Below are 16,902 nucleotides of genomic sequence, written 5' to 3' on the forward strand. Positions count from 1 at the left end.
CATTCGCTGTGGCATTGTTTCGAAAAGCTTCTGCAATGTCACAAGATTTATTTCCACTCAGTGTTGCAATACATTTTCACCAAGATCTTGCATTAATGATGGTAGAGGCTGACCGCTGTGCAAAGCCTTCTCCAGCACATCCCAAAGATTTTCAATGAGATTAAGGTCTGGACTCTGTGGTGGCCAATCAATGTGTGAGATTGATGTCTCATGCTCCCTGAACCACTCTTTCACAATTTTAGCCCGATGAATCCTGGCATTGTCATCTTGGAATATGCCCGTGCCATCAGGAAAGAAAAAATCCATTGATGGAACAACCTGGTCATTCAGTATATTCAGGTAGTCAGCTGACCTCATTCTTTGAACACATACCGTTGCTGAACCCAGACCTGACCAACTGCAGCAACCTCAAATTATAGCACTGCCCCCACAGGCTTGTACAGTAGGCACTAGGCATGATGGGTGCATCACTTCACCTGCCTCTCTTCTTACCCTGATGCTCCCATCACTCTGGAGCAGGGTTTATCTGGACTCATCAGACCATATGACCTTCTTCCATTGCTCCAGAGTCCAATCTTTCTGCTCCCTGCAAATTGAAGCCTTTATTTCCATTTAGACTCACTGATTAGTGGTTTTCTTAAGGCTACACAGCTGTTCAGTCCCAATCCCTTGAGTTCCCTTCGCATTGTACGTGTGGAAATGCTCTTACTTTCACTATTTAACATAGCCTGGAGTTCTACTGTTGTTTTTCTTCAATTTGATTTCACCAAACGTTTAAGTGATCGCCGATCACGATCATTCAGGATTTTTTTTTCTGGCCAAATTTCTTCCTCAAAGACAATAGGTGCCCACTATCCTTCCAGTTTTTAATAATGTGTTGGACAGTTCTTAACCCAATTTTGGTACATTCTGCAATCTCCTTAGATGTTTTCTCTGCTTGATGGAGGCCAATGATTTGACCCTTCTGAATCAGGCATCTTTTTGACAACCACGGGATGTTTCTTTCGACATGGTTGTTTAGGAAATGAGAAACAACTCATTGCACCAGTTGGGGTTAAATAACTTGTTGCCAGCTGAAACATAATCGCCCATGCAGTAATTATCCAATGGGAGGCTCATATCTATTTGCTTAGTTAAATCCAAGTGCAGACTTTTCTGTTTTGGCCAGGCAGTGTATTAGATATTTTTAGCCTATTATTTGATTACAAACAAAGTCAGTTAATATATGCTTTAAGTATAATGTGTTTTGTTTATTTTGATTTTTTGTTTCTGTATTTTATGCATTACATTGTTTCATTTTTCCTACTATAATTGTCTAGTTAGAAATGTTGCTCTAACATGTTTTCCTTGCTTGTTTTTTGAGTTATTGAGTTTGTGTTTTTGTAATACTACTTGGTCTAGTCCTTTGTTTTCTGTTCTCCCTACACCCCAAGCCCACTGTTCTGTGTTTTCCCCTGACTGTCTTGTCACGTTTGTCATTGGTTCTCACTGCTGTTCAGTTTTTGTATTTAAGCCCGTTTGTTTCCATTGATCCCCGCTAGTTCCTTATGTTATGTTATGTTATATGTGTGTGTGCGATCTCGTGTGATGGCTACCCTGTCTGTGCCCTGCCATGGATAATAAAGAGTCATCTTACCTGAAAACCTCGAGCTTCAGGAGTTCTTCCCTGCATTTTGGTCCAACAAGAAATCAAACTATGACGTTCCTTTAAAAAATGGAAGCAGCAAAATTTTAAGATGGGGTTTATTTTCAAGGAGGATATCATAGAACCTTTGCTCTTTGGGGGCACATGTATGGGGCCTGTTTTAACCAAACAGATTCCAGTGCTTAAATGATATAAGTGCTACTTAGTACCAGTTCTTTGTGTTTCTAATGGCCCAGGTTCTACCTCTGGCCCTGAAAAACTGGGTTGTTCATGACTTTCTTCTTGAAAAAACTCCATACCTAACCTTGAACCAGTCCAAGTCAAGAGGAAATAAAATCCAAAGGCGGGCTCATGGGGAACAGCAGCCAATCAGAAGGTTATGAGCGCCATGTTAAAAACTCCTGAACAAAAACAGTTTGGAACAGCACAGTTTTAAAAAAAAAATACAACACCAGAGTGTGTGCGGAGTTCAGCTGTTTAGGCTTGTGAAGAGTTCATAAGCACCACTGGTTGCTAATAACATTGTCAGTAAATGAAAACGGTGATTATTGGTTATTGTTTGTTTGCAGGTACACTGGGATAAATACACATGTACAATGACCCATCACAGACAAACACAATGAAACACGGGAAGGTTAAACATCAGCTGGATTATACCTATAATGTAATGGCGTGGTTCTGACTTGGCCCTGAGGTGGTAGAAATGCAAACTGCTCTCTTTGTAAAACCAGGTATGAACTAGGTATAGCACCAGCCCTGGTTAAGGGTGTTGGATGAACATTATAATAATTTATTAAATAAAGAAACTTACAGGAGGCACAAGGGAAATGAAGAAAAGGAAAATAGGCTGAACTAAAGGGGGGAGTCACAGGAATATGGACATAAACGGGGAGTGTAATGGGAAAATCTAGCTGGGAACAATGAGAATTGGTAACAATTCTGGGACAAGTAGACAATGGCATTGAAAGCAGGTGAGTCAATCAGAGGATTATGTGAAGCAGCTCAGTCAGGAGGAGCGCAGGGAGACTGAGGGAGAGAGACTAAAAAAAATAAACAGAGCTCAGCTGGGGCACAAAGAAATTATCAATCAAGGAAAACATTTACAGAGATCCAACAGAATAAATACTAAGAGAATGAGCTATGAAGCACAAAGTAAGGATCTTATGGCAACAAATAGAACAGAAGGAAATGAAGAAAACAGACATAAAAAACTCAAAAAATTAAACATCTGAGGATGATCAAGGTGCTCAAAATTCTAGTTTGTTGAAGCCAAACTCTTTCCAGCATTATCAGGAAAAGCTAACCTATCTTAAAAAAAATCTGTAGCATATCATTGGTTTGTAAATTCAATTCAATTCAATTGAGTTTATTTATATAGCGCCAATTAACAACACATGTTGTCTCAAGGCACTTCACAAAAGTCAGGAACATACATTCCAATTAATCCTAACAATTGAACAGTGCAGTCAGATTCAGTTATTTATTCAAATTGGATAAAAAGTTTTTCTGTCTAAGGAAACCCAGCAGATTGCATCCAGTCAGTGACTTGCAGCATTCACTACTCCTGGATGAGCATGTAGAGACAGTGGACAGTGACTGGCGTTGACTTTGGAGCAATCCCTCATACTGAGCATGCATGTAGCGACAGCGTAGAGGAAAAACTCCCTTTTAAAGGGAAGAAACCTCCAGTATAACCAGGCTCAGTGTGAGCGGCCATCTGCCACAACTGACTGGGGGTTTGAGAGAAAGAACAGAGCAGAGACACAAAGAGAACAAAGAAGCACTGATCCAGGAGTCCTTTCTATGGGAAGGAAAAGTAAATGTTAATGGATGTAGCTCCTTTAGTCGTTTCGCCTAGAAAGAAAGAACAGATAAACTCTGAGCCAGTTTTCAAGGTTAGAGTCTGAAACAGAGTATATAGAGTTAGTCACAGTAAAAGCTCAATCAATTGCTATGTATAAGAGAGAGAAAGGGTTAAACACTGAAAGACAGGGCTATGTGGATCATCGGTAGAGGGGGAGCATTAAGTTGTTGCCAGCAGAAGCTTGGACGATGCCCTTCTACAGAAAGATGTCACAGGTAGACACAGAGTCAGGCCAGGTGTAGCTTCTAGGAAGAGAAAAGAGAGAGAACATAAAGTTAAAAACTGAAATAACAGCAAATTATGCAGAATTGGAGAGTAGTGTGAGAATTTAGCGAAGAGGCTGGAAGTGGTCATTATGTCCTCCAGCAGCCTAAGCCTATAGCAGCATAACTACAGAGATAGCTCAGGATAACCTAAGCCACTCTAACTATAAGCTTTATCAAAAAGGAAAGTTTTAAGCCTAGCCTTAAAAGTAGACAGTTTGTACATCTGGAGCCCACTGATGGCCACTGTTATACTAAAAACCACGATTGGGATACCTCTCTCTGTCAGATTGACCATAACCATTGGAAAAGAGAAGGGGTCATACAGGTAGCAGAAATGGAGGGTGTGTTTGCACCTCAACCAGATCTGAGCTGGGGGGCTTATTCTTAATTAATTTGACAACTTGCTTATGTTGTTGATTTTCTATCAGCAGAAATATGTTCAGTTGATACAACATGTTTTTATGATAATCATCAAGCAGAAGAAACCTGTCATGGGCTTCAGTAGAACCTCCCACCTGGGAGGAGGTTTAATAATAGAGAAGAATATTGACTTTTTAATGTATTTGTTTTGTAAAAACACAACAATTTTTGAGCCATTAATGGAAGCTTGGGGTAGCAATACAAAAATTTGAATTTTGCAAAATGGCATGATATCAATTAACGTGTTTTAGAGGAATAGCTAGAATATGAAATAATAACTTTTTGTTAAAAAGACATTGCCTAATCGGGTAATTTTTGACCCACTTATGTATCTAAGGGTTAATGATAGGAGGTATGACCTGCCTCTATAATATGTTGAAGTTATTGTCCTCTGCTGCCTAATATTGACTTTTTCTCCAAGCTTTATTTGCATTTACTTCTGGGTTCAAGTAATACTTTAATTGTTGTCTTCCATAGTTGTCCAAAAACTAAAAGAAAATGGTTTCTCAAGTGAATGTAAACTCACTGTTTAAAAAAAAAGTGTTGTATGCAGATATGGTCACACTTTCCTGAGCTCACCCAAGCCGTTTTTGCTTCCTTCGTAGTATCTTTCAAGTACTACATATTCAAGTATATACTTCATATTTCAAGTATTTCATATTCCTCCCACATTCCAAAAAACATGTATTTTAGGTTGGTCTAATCTAAACTGATCTTTGGTGAGTAAGATGCAGGAGCTGGGAGTATATTGTTTACATTTGAGAAAGCCAGTTTTCGTCGTAGATGTACATTGAGTAGTTTTCAGTATATCAATATGACATAATTACCAGTTATCATTGCCTGGAAGTAGTTTTGCATATCATCATTTTTGTATCCTTACAGTTTTTTATATGTGTTTAATATTAAAGCCATTTTCCACCCCATCTTTAACCTTATCCTCTTATTCATCAGCGGGTGTTTTTTAGCTTTCACAGCCGGAACAAAAGGGATGGTTTCCTTCTCAGTTTGACGTGTTTGAAGTGGTTAATCCTGTAGTAGATGGTACCTGCTGGAGCTTTGAGGGCTTTCATAGGAAAATCTGTTGTACCATTCACTTAGGCCATCAGGACAACCATTGAGGATCTTTTCCAGGGTCAAGTTAGATGCCTACAAGGTATTATTTCAAATGGCCTTAATAAAGATTTTTTTTTGCTTTCCTCAGTTGGACTATGCACCAATCTTTTAAGCTGTAGATGCAAAAAAGATTATTGGCCTTTTGCTGACACATTGTTTATATGTTTTTATGTAACAGCAAAGCGGCCAGCTTGTTTGTTTGAGCTATTTTTATTATAGGAAGTTCCGTCATAGCTACAGTAATTACTGGATGTTACTCAGAACACAGCTGCATGCAGGGTTAATGTTTTTTCTCATTTTTTGGTGAGTGTTTATAAATCTAGATATCTTCTGCAAAATTGTCTTTGCAATTTGCGATTTGTTTGCATTGTTGTGCCCCGGTAATGTTTTCTTATTTTGCCCAAGTAGAAAGAGTATACAATTTCTGTAACAACTGGTTGATAAAATGAACCTACTGGGTTTAAAGCAAATGAAAAAATCTTGACAAGTTGAGCATAATAAACTTTCATGTGAACATTAAAATAACTGAAAACAGAAAAAAGCTGTAATACAAAAGGTTAACATATTATTGAGCCACCTTCTCTGTTAGTGACCTCCTTAAACAGAATACTGATTGAGGCAAAGTCAAAACGGCGTCTGTGTTTCCTCGCCCCCCCCTTTGTCAGTTCCTCGGATGCCTTTCTCTGCCTCTTTCAGACAGCCTTACATTACACAGCACTGAGACTGCCATACTAATTAGATCCTAACAAAGTGAATGTAAGGAGGAGAATGTGTAATCATGTCTGCAGCTGCCAAAATATATATTTTTTTATTATACTAGTCCAAAAAATGTGTCCTCTGAGTTCTGCCATTTCCAACAGAGATTTAGCTGAAAAAGTAGGTCAACTGTTTGTTTATGCTTCTCTTCTGCGGCCATAACACCCTAGCAAGATACAGCACAGTAAGTCAAAGAGTTAAAACGTAAAGTGTTACACATGGCAATGGTACACTTGCTAGGGCATATTTAAAGCTGCCAGTAACATGAGAATGTACACTGTAAGGTGTAAAGTTTCCCAGTTGTCTTCTCTATAAATACATTAAAAAGCATCTGTTTTTGATGTTTGCTCTCCTGCACTACAGTTACAGTCAGGGCTGCTATTCTGTGCAGCATTCTGGTCACAGTGTGAGTCTTATAAGCTCACATGCTGCAGGAGACCGGCTCTCCTGCCTGCTGAGTTTTAACAAAGCATGAAGGCCTCAGGACATTTCAAACAAGTGTGCAAAAGGAACTGAAAATAATTTTGCACAGCTCTTTATTATTAGACACCTAAAATAAGCGCTGAAATGTTTCACGAGTCTCTATCATGGCCAAATCTCAATTGGGAAGTTCATAATCATGTATGTTTATTTTTAATTGAGGTTGTGCAGATGAAGTAGCAATTTGTTCCACAGATTTAGTTGTAAGTTTCTGGTGGGTGAGGTATTCATGTTGCACATCTACAGATGTATTTGTGTGCTTTTAATTCTCTGTAAAACAAAAACTATAATGTGCTGTGTTAACATTCCCACTCTTCCCCTTTACTTTTCCTCTTTTTACCCCCTCCCATCTGTAAAGTCATCTGGGAGGGATCTCTGCTTTGTTCCAACATAGTTCCCTGCAGAGTTGCCAGGGTTGTTCAAGTTGGAATTTTCTGTCTGTCGACGACCAGTGCAAAAAATAACAATACCATGGGAAACAACTTTCTTATTTGGATCCTCATATTTTGTATGTTTTATACAGGTAAGACTTTGTGGACTACATGTTTCCTATAGCTTGTTTCAGATGTTGATGATGTCCAGGGCAGAAACTGTGATGAATGAATAGCTTGGATTAACATACTCATGCATTACGGCTATGGGGAAATTACACTGCAATTAGTAATTGTAAAATAAATAAAAAATTAATAACCGAAACAAATGCTTTTTGTGTTAGAATGGGATTAAACCCATTATTTTAGACTCTGATTTGCATGCTAGTTTTTATTTACAGTGCTGTGAAAAATATTTCTCCCTTCAAGATTTCTTGTTTTTACTTTTTTAACATAGATGTTTTATACAATCTATCGTGATAATTAAACCTTAAAAAAAATTTAGTTTTGAAATGATGATTTCTAAGGGGAATTGCTATCCAAACCAACTTGACCCTATGTGAAAAACTAAATGCACTCTTCTTGTGCCACCCTTAGTATCAGCAACTGCCATCTAGGATTTGTGATGACTTGCAACAAGCCTTTTAACTTTGCCGTCGAGTAATTTTGGTTCACTTAGCAAAATCTATTTAAGTCAGGCCCTTGGAAGGTTTGTTGAAAAAGAATAATCTGTTTAAGACAATGCCGTAGCAACTTAATTGGTTTTAAATCTGGTCTTTGACTAGGCCACTCCAAGACCTTCATTTTTAAAAGGTATTTAGAGGTGGACTTGCTGTTGTGCTTTGGATTAATGTCCTGCTGCATAACCCAAGTGACAAAGCAAAATTCATGGTCTCATAAATACAGCATCTTATCCAGGCCCTAAAGCAGCAAAGCAGCACCAGACCATCACACTACCCCCACCATGTTTGACTGTCGGTATGATGTTCTTTTTCTTAAATGCTGTGTTAGCTTTACAACAGATGTAATGGGATGCACATGTTATTAAAGGTTTCACTTTAGTCAGTCAACTAAATATTTTCCCAAAAGACTTTGGTATCATCAAGTTGTTTTTTGGCTAATGTGTTAGAGGAGTCAGGAGTGGTTTTTCTCTTGAAGCTCTCCAATGAATGCTATTTATGCCCCGTCTCTTTCTTATTATTGAATCATGAACACTGACTGGAAATGAGGCAATCTGAGCCTGCAGTTCTTTAGATGTTTTTCTGGGTTCTTTTGTAACCTCCTGGATGAGATGTCGATGAGCTGTTGGGGTATGTCTGGTAGACCAGCACTTCCTTGGAAGATTTACCAATTTTCCATGTTTTCAACGTTTATGGATAATCACTCTTCCTGTGGGTCATTTGAGTCATAAAGGTTTGGAAATGGCTTTGTGACCTTTCTCAGACTGCTAAATCTGTGGCAGTAATCAGGATGGAGTGTTGCCAGTTTTCAAAAAAAAACTTCCCCCCTTAATGAATGAAATCATCATTTAAAAAGCTGCTTTTTGTAGTCATTAGGGTCCTTTATGTATAATTACGTGACAGGAGATTGCTACAAAGTCAGTTACTAGATGCAATCGATAGGGGTACCTTAAATAGAAAACTTTTTACCAATTAGCAAAATAAATTTAACTTGACTCCATTGTTTTATGAGATTAAACTGCGATGTATTTAATTGACTTTGTATCTGTCTATATTTAATGTATATTTCTGTATATAAATTAGATGTGTTTGTTTTGTAAAGTGCCTCAGCATCAATAAAAATAAACTATTGAATGGAATTATAAAATTTGTTTGATGATTTGAAACAATTAGATGTGAAAAAAATCAAAAACGGTAAAAACCTGTAAGGAGGCAGATCTTGTAACATAGTTTAATAACCTGTAAATATCAAATATGGCATTTGATTCCACTGGCTTTGATGGTGACTGCTACTACCTTCCCCAGTGTCAGGAGAAGGTTGCTCCCTCATTCTCAAGCCGTCCCGGGTTGTGGTGGGCTTTGGTGAGTCGGTGACAGTCAACTGTGAAGCCACACGGCCAGTTCGTGTCCTTGGCTGGGAATCAGCCATCAGTGCGGTGCACACGCAGGAGGACCGGTCTGTCCAGTGGAAGGTAGACAGTCTTATTGACTGGATAGAGGAACCCATTTGCTATGGGGTTTTTTTCACAGCTCCGAGACAGTGTGAGGAGAAACTGAACCTTGTCCTCTACAGTGAGTAAACTTTTGACCTAAACATGTGTTTGAAACTCAAATGAATTTGTTTTCCTGACATGAAATCTGTGTATTATTTACATAGAATCCCCAGACAGCATTTCCATCAGGCAGACAAACCACACTGGCTCCATGGTGGAAGGAAAAGAGTACCAGTTGCTCTGTGAGGTTCAGAATATTGCTCCTGTCCAGTATCTCACACTAAGGTGGTACCGAGGTCAAACTGAGGTTTATCAGCACTCCTTCTCTGACCTCACATCTTCTTCACCCGTCCAAGTGTCCTCTACCCTCATCATCACGCCAACAAAAGCAGAGAACGATGCAGAGTATAAGTGTGTAGCAGAGCTGGAGCTTGGGCCAGAGGGTCCACTGCCCCCTCCCACTCTGGCCTCAGAGCCCCTCACTGTGTCCATATACTGTGAGTTATGATGCACATTCCACTCAATTACATATATCTTTTTATTTTGGGGGGATTTCATGGCACAGACCAACACAAAACGAGAACACATTCGGGGAGTGGAAAGATAACTATACATTATAGTGTCTTAGAAGACGCATTTTCAAGTCTTGCCACAGATTCCCAATTGGATTTAGGTTTGAACTTCGACTTGGTCATTCTAACGCATGAATATGCTTTGACTTAAACTGGGGGTCTGCAACCTTTAGAATCTAAAGAGCCATTTCTGACCTTAGTCCAGCTAAATAAAAATTTAGAGCCCAAAATGTCTTTTTTTTTTAAAACTACAACTGAAAATAGTGAAAATATTTACTCTAGGAAATGTGTTGTCATTTTTAAAGAACCACCCTTTTTTTTCCTATTATTTGGTTTAACAGCAAATAACCTTTGCCAATCAGGTTGGATACATGTTTCATGGGATGTTGATATTTGTGCAAAAAGATGTAATAAAAAAAACATAAAAAGACTCAAAGAAATATCACTGGTACTTTTAGTGTCATTCTGTTGTGGAAATTCACTGCAATTATTCCATGAAAAAACTGAGAAGCCACAATCTGCATTTGGTATAATATCTACAGGTCCTTCTAAAAAAATTAGCATATTGTGATAAAGTTCATTATTTTCTATAATGTAATGATGAAAATTTAACATTCATATATTTTAGATTCATTGCACACTAACTGAAATATTTCAGGTCTTTTATTGTCTTAATACGGATGATTTTGGCATACAGCTCATGAAAACCCAAAATTCCTATCTCACAAAATTAGCATATTTCATCCGACCAATAAAAGAAAAGTGTTTTTAATACAAACAACGTCAACCTTCAAATAATCATGTACAGTTATGCACTCAATACTTGGTCGGGAATCCTTTTGCAGAAATGACTGCTTCAATGCGGCGTGGCATGGAGGCAATCAGCCTGTGGTACTGCTGAGGTCTTATGGAGGCCCAGGATGCTTCGATAGCGGCCTTTAGCTCATCCAGAGTGTTGGGTCTTGAGTCTCTCAACGTTCTCTTCACAATATCCCACAGATTCTCTATGGGGTTCAGGTCAGGAGAGTTGGCAGGCCAATTGAGCACAGTGATACCATGGTCAGTAAACCATTTACCAGTGGTTTTGGCACTGTGAGCAGGTGCCAGGTCGTGCTGAAAAATGAAATCTTCATCTCCATAAAGCTTTTCAGCAGATGGAAGCATGAAGTGCTCCAAAATCTCCTGATAGCTAGCTGCATTCACCCTGCCCTTGATAAAACACAGTGGACCAACACCAGCAGCTGACACGGCACCCCACACCATCACTGACTGTGGGTACTTGACACTGGACTTCTGGCATTTTGGCATTTCCTTCTCCCCAGTCTTCCTCCAGACTCTGGCACCTTGATTTCCGAATGACATGCAGAATTTGCTTTCATCCGAAAAAAGTACTTTGGACCACTGAGCAACAGTCCAGTGCTGCTTCTCTGTAGCCCAGGTCAGGCGCTTCTGCCGCTGTTTCTGGTTCAAAAGTGGCTTGACCTGGGGAATGCGGCACCTGTAGCCCATTTCCTGCACACGCCTGTGCACGGTGGCTCTGGATGTATCTACTCCAGACTCAGTCCACTGCTTCCGCAGGTCCCCCAAGGTCTGGAATCGGCCCTTCTCCACAATCTTCCTCAGGGTCCGGTCACCTCTTCTCGTTGTGCAGCGTTTTCTGCCACACTTTTTCCTTCCCACAGACTGATACAGCACTCTGGGAACAGCCTATTCATTCAGAAATTTCTTTCTGTGTCTTACCCTCTTGCTTGAGGGTGTCAATAGTGGCCTTCTGGACAGCAGTCAGGTCGGCAGTCTTACCCATGATTGGTGTTTTGAGTGATAAACCAGGCTGGGAGTTTTAAAGGCCTCAGGAATCTTTTGCAGGTGTTTAGAGTTAACTCGTTGATTCAGATGATTAGGTTCATAGCTCGTTTAGAGAGTCTTTTAATGATATGCTAATTTTCTGAGATAGGAATTTTGGGTTTTCATGAGCTGTATGCCAAAATCATCCGTATTAAGACAATAAAAGACCTGAAATATTTCAGTTAGTGTGCAATGAATCTAAAATATATGAATGTTAAATTTTCATCATGACATTATGGAAAATAATTAACTTTATCACAATATGCTAATGTTTTGAGAAGGACCTGTATATTTAAAAGCATTAGTTAGTTCCTCATCATTTTAGTCAAAGCTTCAGACTTCGGAGAAAATTGCTTGCCTGAGATCTTATTAACAGTTGTCAGTGTGAAGGCAGGGTGAATGTAAATGTACAGCATCTTTTTCAGATTTTCATTTGTAAAGAATTTTAAAAACCATGTATCATATTTTTTCTGCTTGACAATTACTTTGTGTTGGTATATCACATCATTCTAAATAAAATACATTCACATTTTTGACTTAAATGTCAAAAATATGAAAACAATTGAAGCGCTATGAATACTTTTTGTGGTACTGTTTATATGGATAATTAATCACTGTTTATTTTTTATTTTATTTTTAGTCCCTCCAACATTTCTAAGTCCTGAAACAGAGGTGTTAGACTTTACCGCAGGAGCTGAAATCACCTTTAACTGCACAGCCACAGGAAACCCTGAGCCTGTATACAGCTGGCAATCATCCCATCTCACAGATGAGCGGATGAAGGCGGAAGCAGTTATCACTTCCTCCTCGCTGCTCCCAGGGACCTACACGTGCACAGCCTCTAACATGCTGGAAAAGAAGAGCAAGCAGTTCATTATCAAAGAAAAGATCAAAGGTAGAGGGAAGATGTATGTGTTGCTGCAGCTATTAAAATGCTCCAAACTCTACATCCTAATCCTGAAATCTCCTCTTGCTGTCATTCAGGTGTTTGAAGCTTGCTGTCTTGGGTTGGCCTCCTGTCTGACTCATGGGGAAATTTCCACCATGTTGATTTTACTGTTGCCACTTTGGAGATGGGAAAGATGACAAATTTATGATTCAGTGATGATGGGGATCATTTTACCATCCAGAGTTAGATATAGATATATATGTGTGTGTGTTGTCTAAAGGTAGATTTCACATTTTAGGATTTACTTTTGATATTTGTGGTATAATTTATATTTTTGCTAGCCTTATTTACCCACTAATGTAATGAAGTCCTGTAACATTTGAAAAAAACGCAGCTACTATTGGCACTGCAATGAATAGCAGCAGAGAATTACTGTAAATATGAGTTGTTTCTTGGTTTGATTTTCTTATCTTTATCAATAAAAGTTTAATAAAAATAAGCGTTTTACTAACTGGCTCACTTATTGAAGATGATGCATTTGTTTTTGTTAGATTACTAATTTCAGCCTTGGGTTTTGTTAAAAAATAAACTCCAGCAGTATATTAAACGATGTATTGCCTTCCAGTATAAGCACTTTTGGTCTCCTTTCTGATTTAATTTTCAGTCTGACTTTGAATTGAACCATCTTTCCAGATGACTCATCAGTACAGGGACTCTAATTTCAGTCATCTACTGTGCTTAAGTGATACTTCAGCTTTGTTCAACACAGATGCTCATAAACTGACTGGAATTTCATTACAAGGCTGCATGTTTTTCAGAGATGTGCTGCTTTTTTATTGAAACAATTTATTGAAACATTGAATCTATGTATTTTTAGGTATTATTTTAAATTGACTAATGATTGGTCATTTTGACTACTAATTTAAATATTTAAGGTTTTGCCATATAGGAGTTTTAAATATATTTAAAGGTTCCATCTGTCACTCTGCCTCCCTCCACAAGATGTCGCTATTTATCTTATTTTAAAAAGGCGATAGGCCGTCGATGCGTCACATGATCAAAACAGTGTACCAGGAGGAGGTAGCATATTGCGGTTAGCCTCAATGTTATCAACAGAGGTGGGAGTCAGTTTGGGTCAGTTTAGATGTTAAATACAACATAACAACGTCTTAAAAAAGGTGTCTTGGTTTTGTTTTCAGAAATGCCGCAAAAAGATCCTTGTCAAAAGCAAGCGTGCGCCATCCAGACGTGTTTACAAGGTACTACAGATGTTGTGTATTGCTTTAGGCTCAACCCTTGGAAGATATTTGACTAACTCCTTCCCCATCCTGCAGCTAATAAGTACATGGAGAGTCTGTGCGAAGAGGTGATCCGAGACATGCGCCGGTGCTGTAAAGCTAATGTGGGAAACTCCGTCTGCTGCTCCGGTTTTAAGGACTCCAACCCGTCGGAGAACAAGAGCGACACATGACTTTCACCCGTTCCCCTTCATGTTGTGGTAGAAAGCTTCAATATCATGAATGTAGTAGATCTTTATCATTCTGAAGCATGCTGTAGTTCAGCAGGACCCGGAACTGTCATTGAGACGGTGTACATGAGGCTTTAAAGTATAGTAAACATTTCAGCAGCCTTTCTCAGAAGACATTTGAACATAACATTTGGAGAGAAAAAAAAAAAAGCCTTTAAACATGACACCTTCCTGTCAACAGTCATGAGAATAAACTGGATTTCTGCCATTTTGTAAACACCTTGTTCGTGAGATTCGGAGAGGAGCTTGGGCATGTCAGAAATAAGGAAGTGAGACAGGCTCGGGAAAAAAAAAAAAAAAACCAGACCCGACTCGTTTTTTCTTGTTCTATTACTTCTTAAGGTTTTTTGGGTTTTTTCTTTTTTTTTTTTTTTTGACGGATTGCAAGCAACAATCTGGTGCAATACCACCATCAACTGATAAGGAGTGTGGACTGCAACGACGCTAAAAAACAAAACCCTAACACCCTCACATCCTTTCAAATAAACGAGTCTGTTTAAGATAAAGCATCAATGCTTGAGAACTATCAGATATTGTACTCAGATATTTTTTTTATAAAGAAATGTTGCCCCAGAGAACTATGAAGTCAGCCGTCTTCTCCATGACTGTGTTGGCTGTAATGTCGTCATAACATGACATTTCTGTGTTAAAACAGCCTTTATTGCTTTTAGGTAAGTCCGTTTTCTGTGAAGATGAATCGGATTTTCATTAGCTGTAACCCATAATCCTCAATATTAACAGAAATATAAACAAGCTATATCACTCTTCATGAAAATATATAAGATTTGAGTTAATCTTTTTTTAACTGAATCAGTGAAAGGATTCCACTTTTTGAGGAGATAATTTATTGAGCAATCTTATGTATTTTTTTTTTTTAGAGATAATGTGTTTTATATTTTATTTATACCTTAATTTCTGCAGACCTCAAACAATATGAAATTACACAGAATTCATGAATCCATCCATCCATCCATCCATCTATACCTTGTCTTGTCCTTGCAGGGTCATGGGAGGGGGGTTGGTGCACCAGTGGTCATTGGGCAAGAGGTGGCGTACCCTCTGGACAGGTCAACAACCAGTCCATCACAGGGTAACACAGAGACACCAAACAACCATGCAAGCACACATTCAAACCTAGTGACAATTTATAGAGACCAATGAACAATCATCTTTTTGGACTGTAAGAGGACTCCATGCAGAAAGAGCTAAGGGATTTGAACACAGGACATTCAGAACTTCCCGACTTCACTGTCAGCATTCTGGAATGTCTGCTGCAATATAAAAAAAAATGTGCAAGGAAGATGTCTTCTTTTGTTGTTGCCTTTTAATCTTGGTCATAAGGTGAAAAAGGTAAGAGAGAGTTATAACTTTTGAAAAGGGCATCAATTCTTTTTTACTATTTTTCAAATTTCAACAGTCATTTGTATTAAGTGACATGCTTGTGCAATGATCTGTATAACCTCTTCAACTTGAACTAATTTGATTTCTAAGTTCAAATGCAGACTGTATAAAACTTTTATTGTTTAACTAGTATTCAGTTTGTAATATATATTTTTAAAATGTATTAGTAGCTTCATTTATTAGCTAAGGAATTATACTAGATGTAAGCGGAAAAATACAATCTGTGAAAAAAGCTATGTTTTAGTTTAACATTGTAACATGGCAAATAGTTAAAACCACTTTAAAAACCTTAAAAATAACAACCATTAGTTACTAGGTTACTGGGATATAGAAAAAAAATCTGTATTTTAACACTTTTAATGTTAAAGGGTTTTTTTTTTAAAGTATATTATGCCCTATTAACTAACACTTCACTCATGCAGAAAAGTAAGCATTTAGTTGTAATAAACATTATAAAGTTGCATACTCTATTACTCCTTTGTGTAACAATTACTGAAAGGGTAATTCCAATCAAAATTAAAAGCAATAAATAGTGTATATATTAGAAATACATTGTATCATTTCAAACAATTGACAAAAAACAAGTTAGTCTACTAACATAAATAAAATATATAAATGTTACACAGATAATTTACTTTTTATATAATTATTTCCTGTCTGTTATAGAATATCTTTAGGGGAAACATGCACTAAAAGATTATCTCAAATAATTAAGTAATTCAAGTTAACTTAGGCTTTTGATTTGCTTAATTGTGTGATTTTCTCAAATGAACAGTCCTCAAGGTAACAAATTATAAATTGAAATGTCTCAACATTTTCTTCCATTATGGATCAAGGTATTCTAACGAGAAATTGTTTCTTTTCCGTTTAATCTTGGATAATTGGAACAATTCAATTGCGAGTCTTCCTGTTGACACGAACAACCTTTATTTCTCCTATATTATACATAACAGTCATTTATTTTTTCAACAGACATGCATGTGTTGCACACTTTATTGGACCATAAACCAGTTCTGCGATACATTTATTTAAAATAGGCTAATATATGTTAATTTATTTGATTTTGTTACAATGTTAAATCTGTTTAATAACTGAATTGTTAAACTAAATGCCATTTGTGAAGTAACGTGCTGAAAAAAGCTTTGGTACAGCTTTGTAACATAAGGAATATCAAACAAAAGCAATAAAAAAAAAACATCCAATTGGATAAAAGCATTGGTTTTCGGCCAAATAAAAGTTATTATAAATGCTATTAACACACAATCCTATGTTACTACTTTTTTTTTAAAGAGTTGTGTTAAATATACAAATGTATTAACTACAATTGGTGTGTATTTGAGATACACATTGAATAATATTAAACAATTGGCAAAAAGTCATTTAGACCACAAATAAATTAATACACTAATTCAGCTGAGTCAGATGAGCATGATATATATCTTTACCATTAAATAAAATGTTTAATAAAGGGATATCTCAAGGTAAAATAGATACATTTAAATAATAAACTCATATTTGAAATTATTTATAAGTTATAAGTACTCTTTTGATAAAAAAAATAATACAAAAATCATAATCA

At 37.4% G+C, this 16,902-nt stretch overlaps 2 protein-coding genes across 5 annotated transcripts; both read left to right on the forward strand.

Moving 5' to 3' along the window:
- Positions 1-6,916: 6,916 nt before the first annotated feature.
- Positions 6,917-12,893, forward strand: LOC124864645 (hemicentin-1-like). Its single transcript, XM_047359504.1, has 5 exons — positions 6,917-7,067; positions 8,901-9,167; positions 9,253-9,585; positions 12,146-12,400; positions 12,490-12,893. The coding sequence occupies exons 1-5, from the start codon at positions 7,016-7,018 to the stop codon at positions 12,495-12,497; spliced, it is 915 nt and encodes a 304-aa protein (XP_047215460.1). The 5' UTR covers positions 6,917-7,015; the 3' UTR covers positions 12,498-12,893.
- Positions 12,894-13,413: 520 nt separating this feature from the next.
- LOC124864529 (cx9C motif-containing protein 4-like) lies at positions 13,414-15,222 on the forward strand. 4 transcript variants are annotated; one of them, XR_007037317.1, is made up of 4 exons: positions 13,414-13,512; positions 13,594-13,653; positions 13,729-14,593; positions 14,925-15,222. XR_007037317.1 is itself a non-coding variant. In XM_047359339.1 (4 exons), the coding sequence occupies exons 2-3, from the start codon at positions 13,596-13,598 to the stop codon at positions 13,863-13,865; spliced, it is 195 nt and encodes a 64-aa protein (XP_047215295.1). In that variant the 5' UTR covers positions 13,414-13,512; positions 13,594-13,595; the 3' UTR covers positions 13,866-13,892; positions 14,925-15,222. The 4 variants fall into 4 exon arrangements, 3 of the variants coding, with proteins under 3 accessions (XP_047215295.1, XP_047215293.1, XP_047215294.1); XM_047359339.1 differs by having other exon boundaries at positions 13,729-13,892; XM_047359337.1 differs by having other exon boundaries at positions 13,729-15,222.
- The last annotated feature ends 1,680 nt before the right edge of the window (positions 15,223-16,902 follow it).

The sequence above is a fragment of the Girardinichthys multiradiatus genome, chromosome Y, assembly GCF_021462225.1.
Source record: "Girardinichthys multiradiatus isolate DD_20200921_A chromosome Y, DD_fGirMul_XY1, whole genome shotgun sequence".
NCBI lineage: Eukaryota > Metazoa > Chordata > Actinopteri > Cyprinodontiformes > Goodeidae > Girardinichthys > Girardinichthys multiradiatus.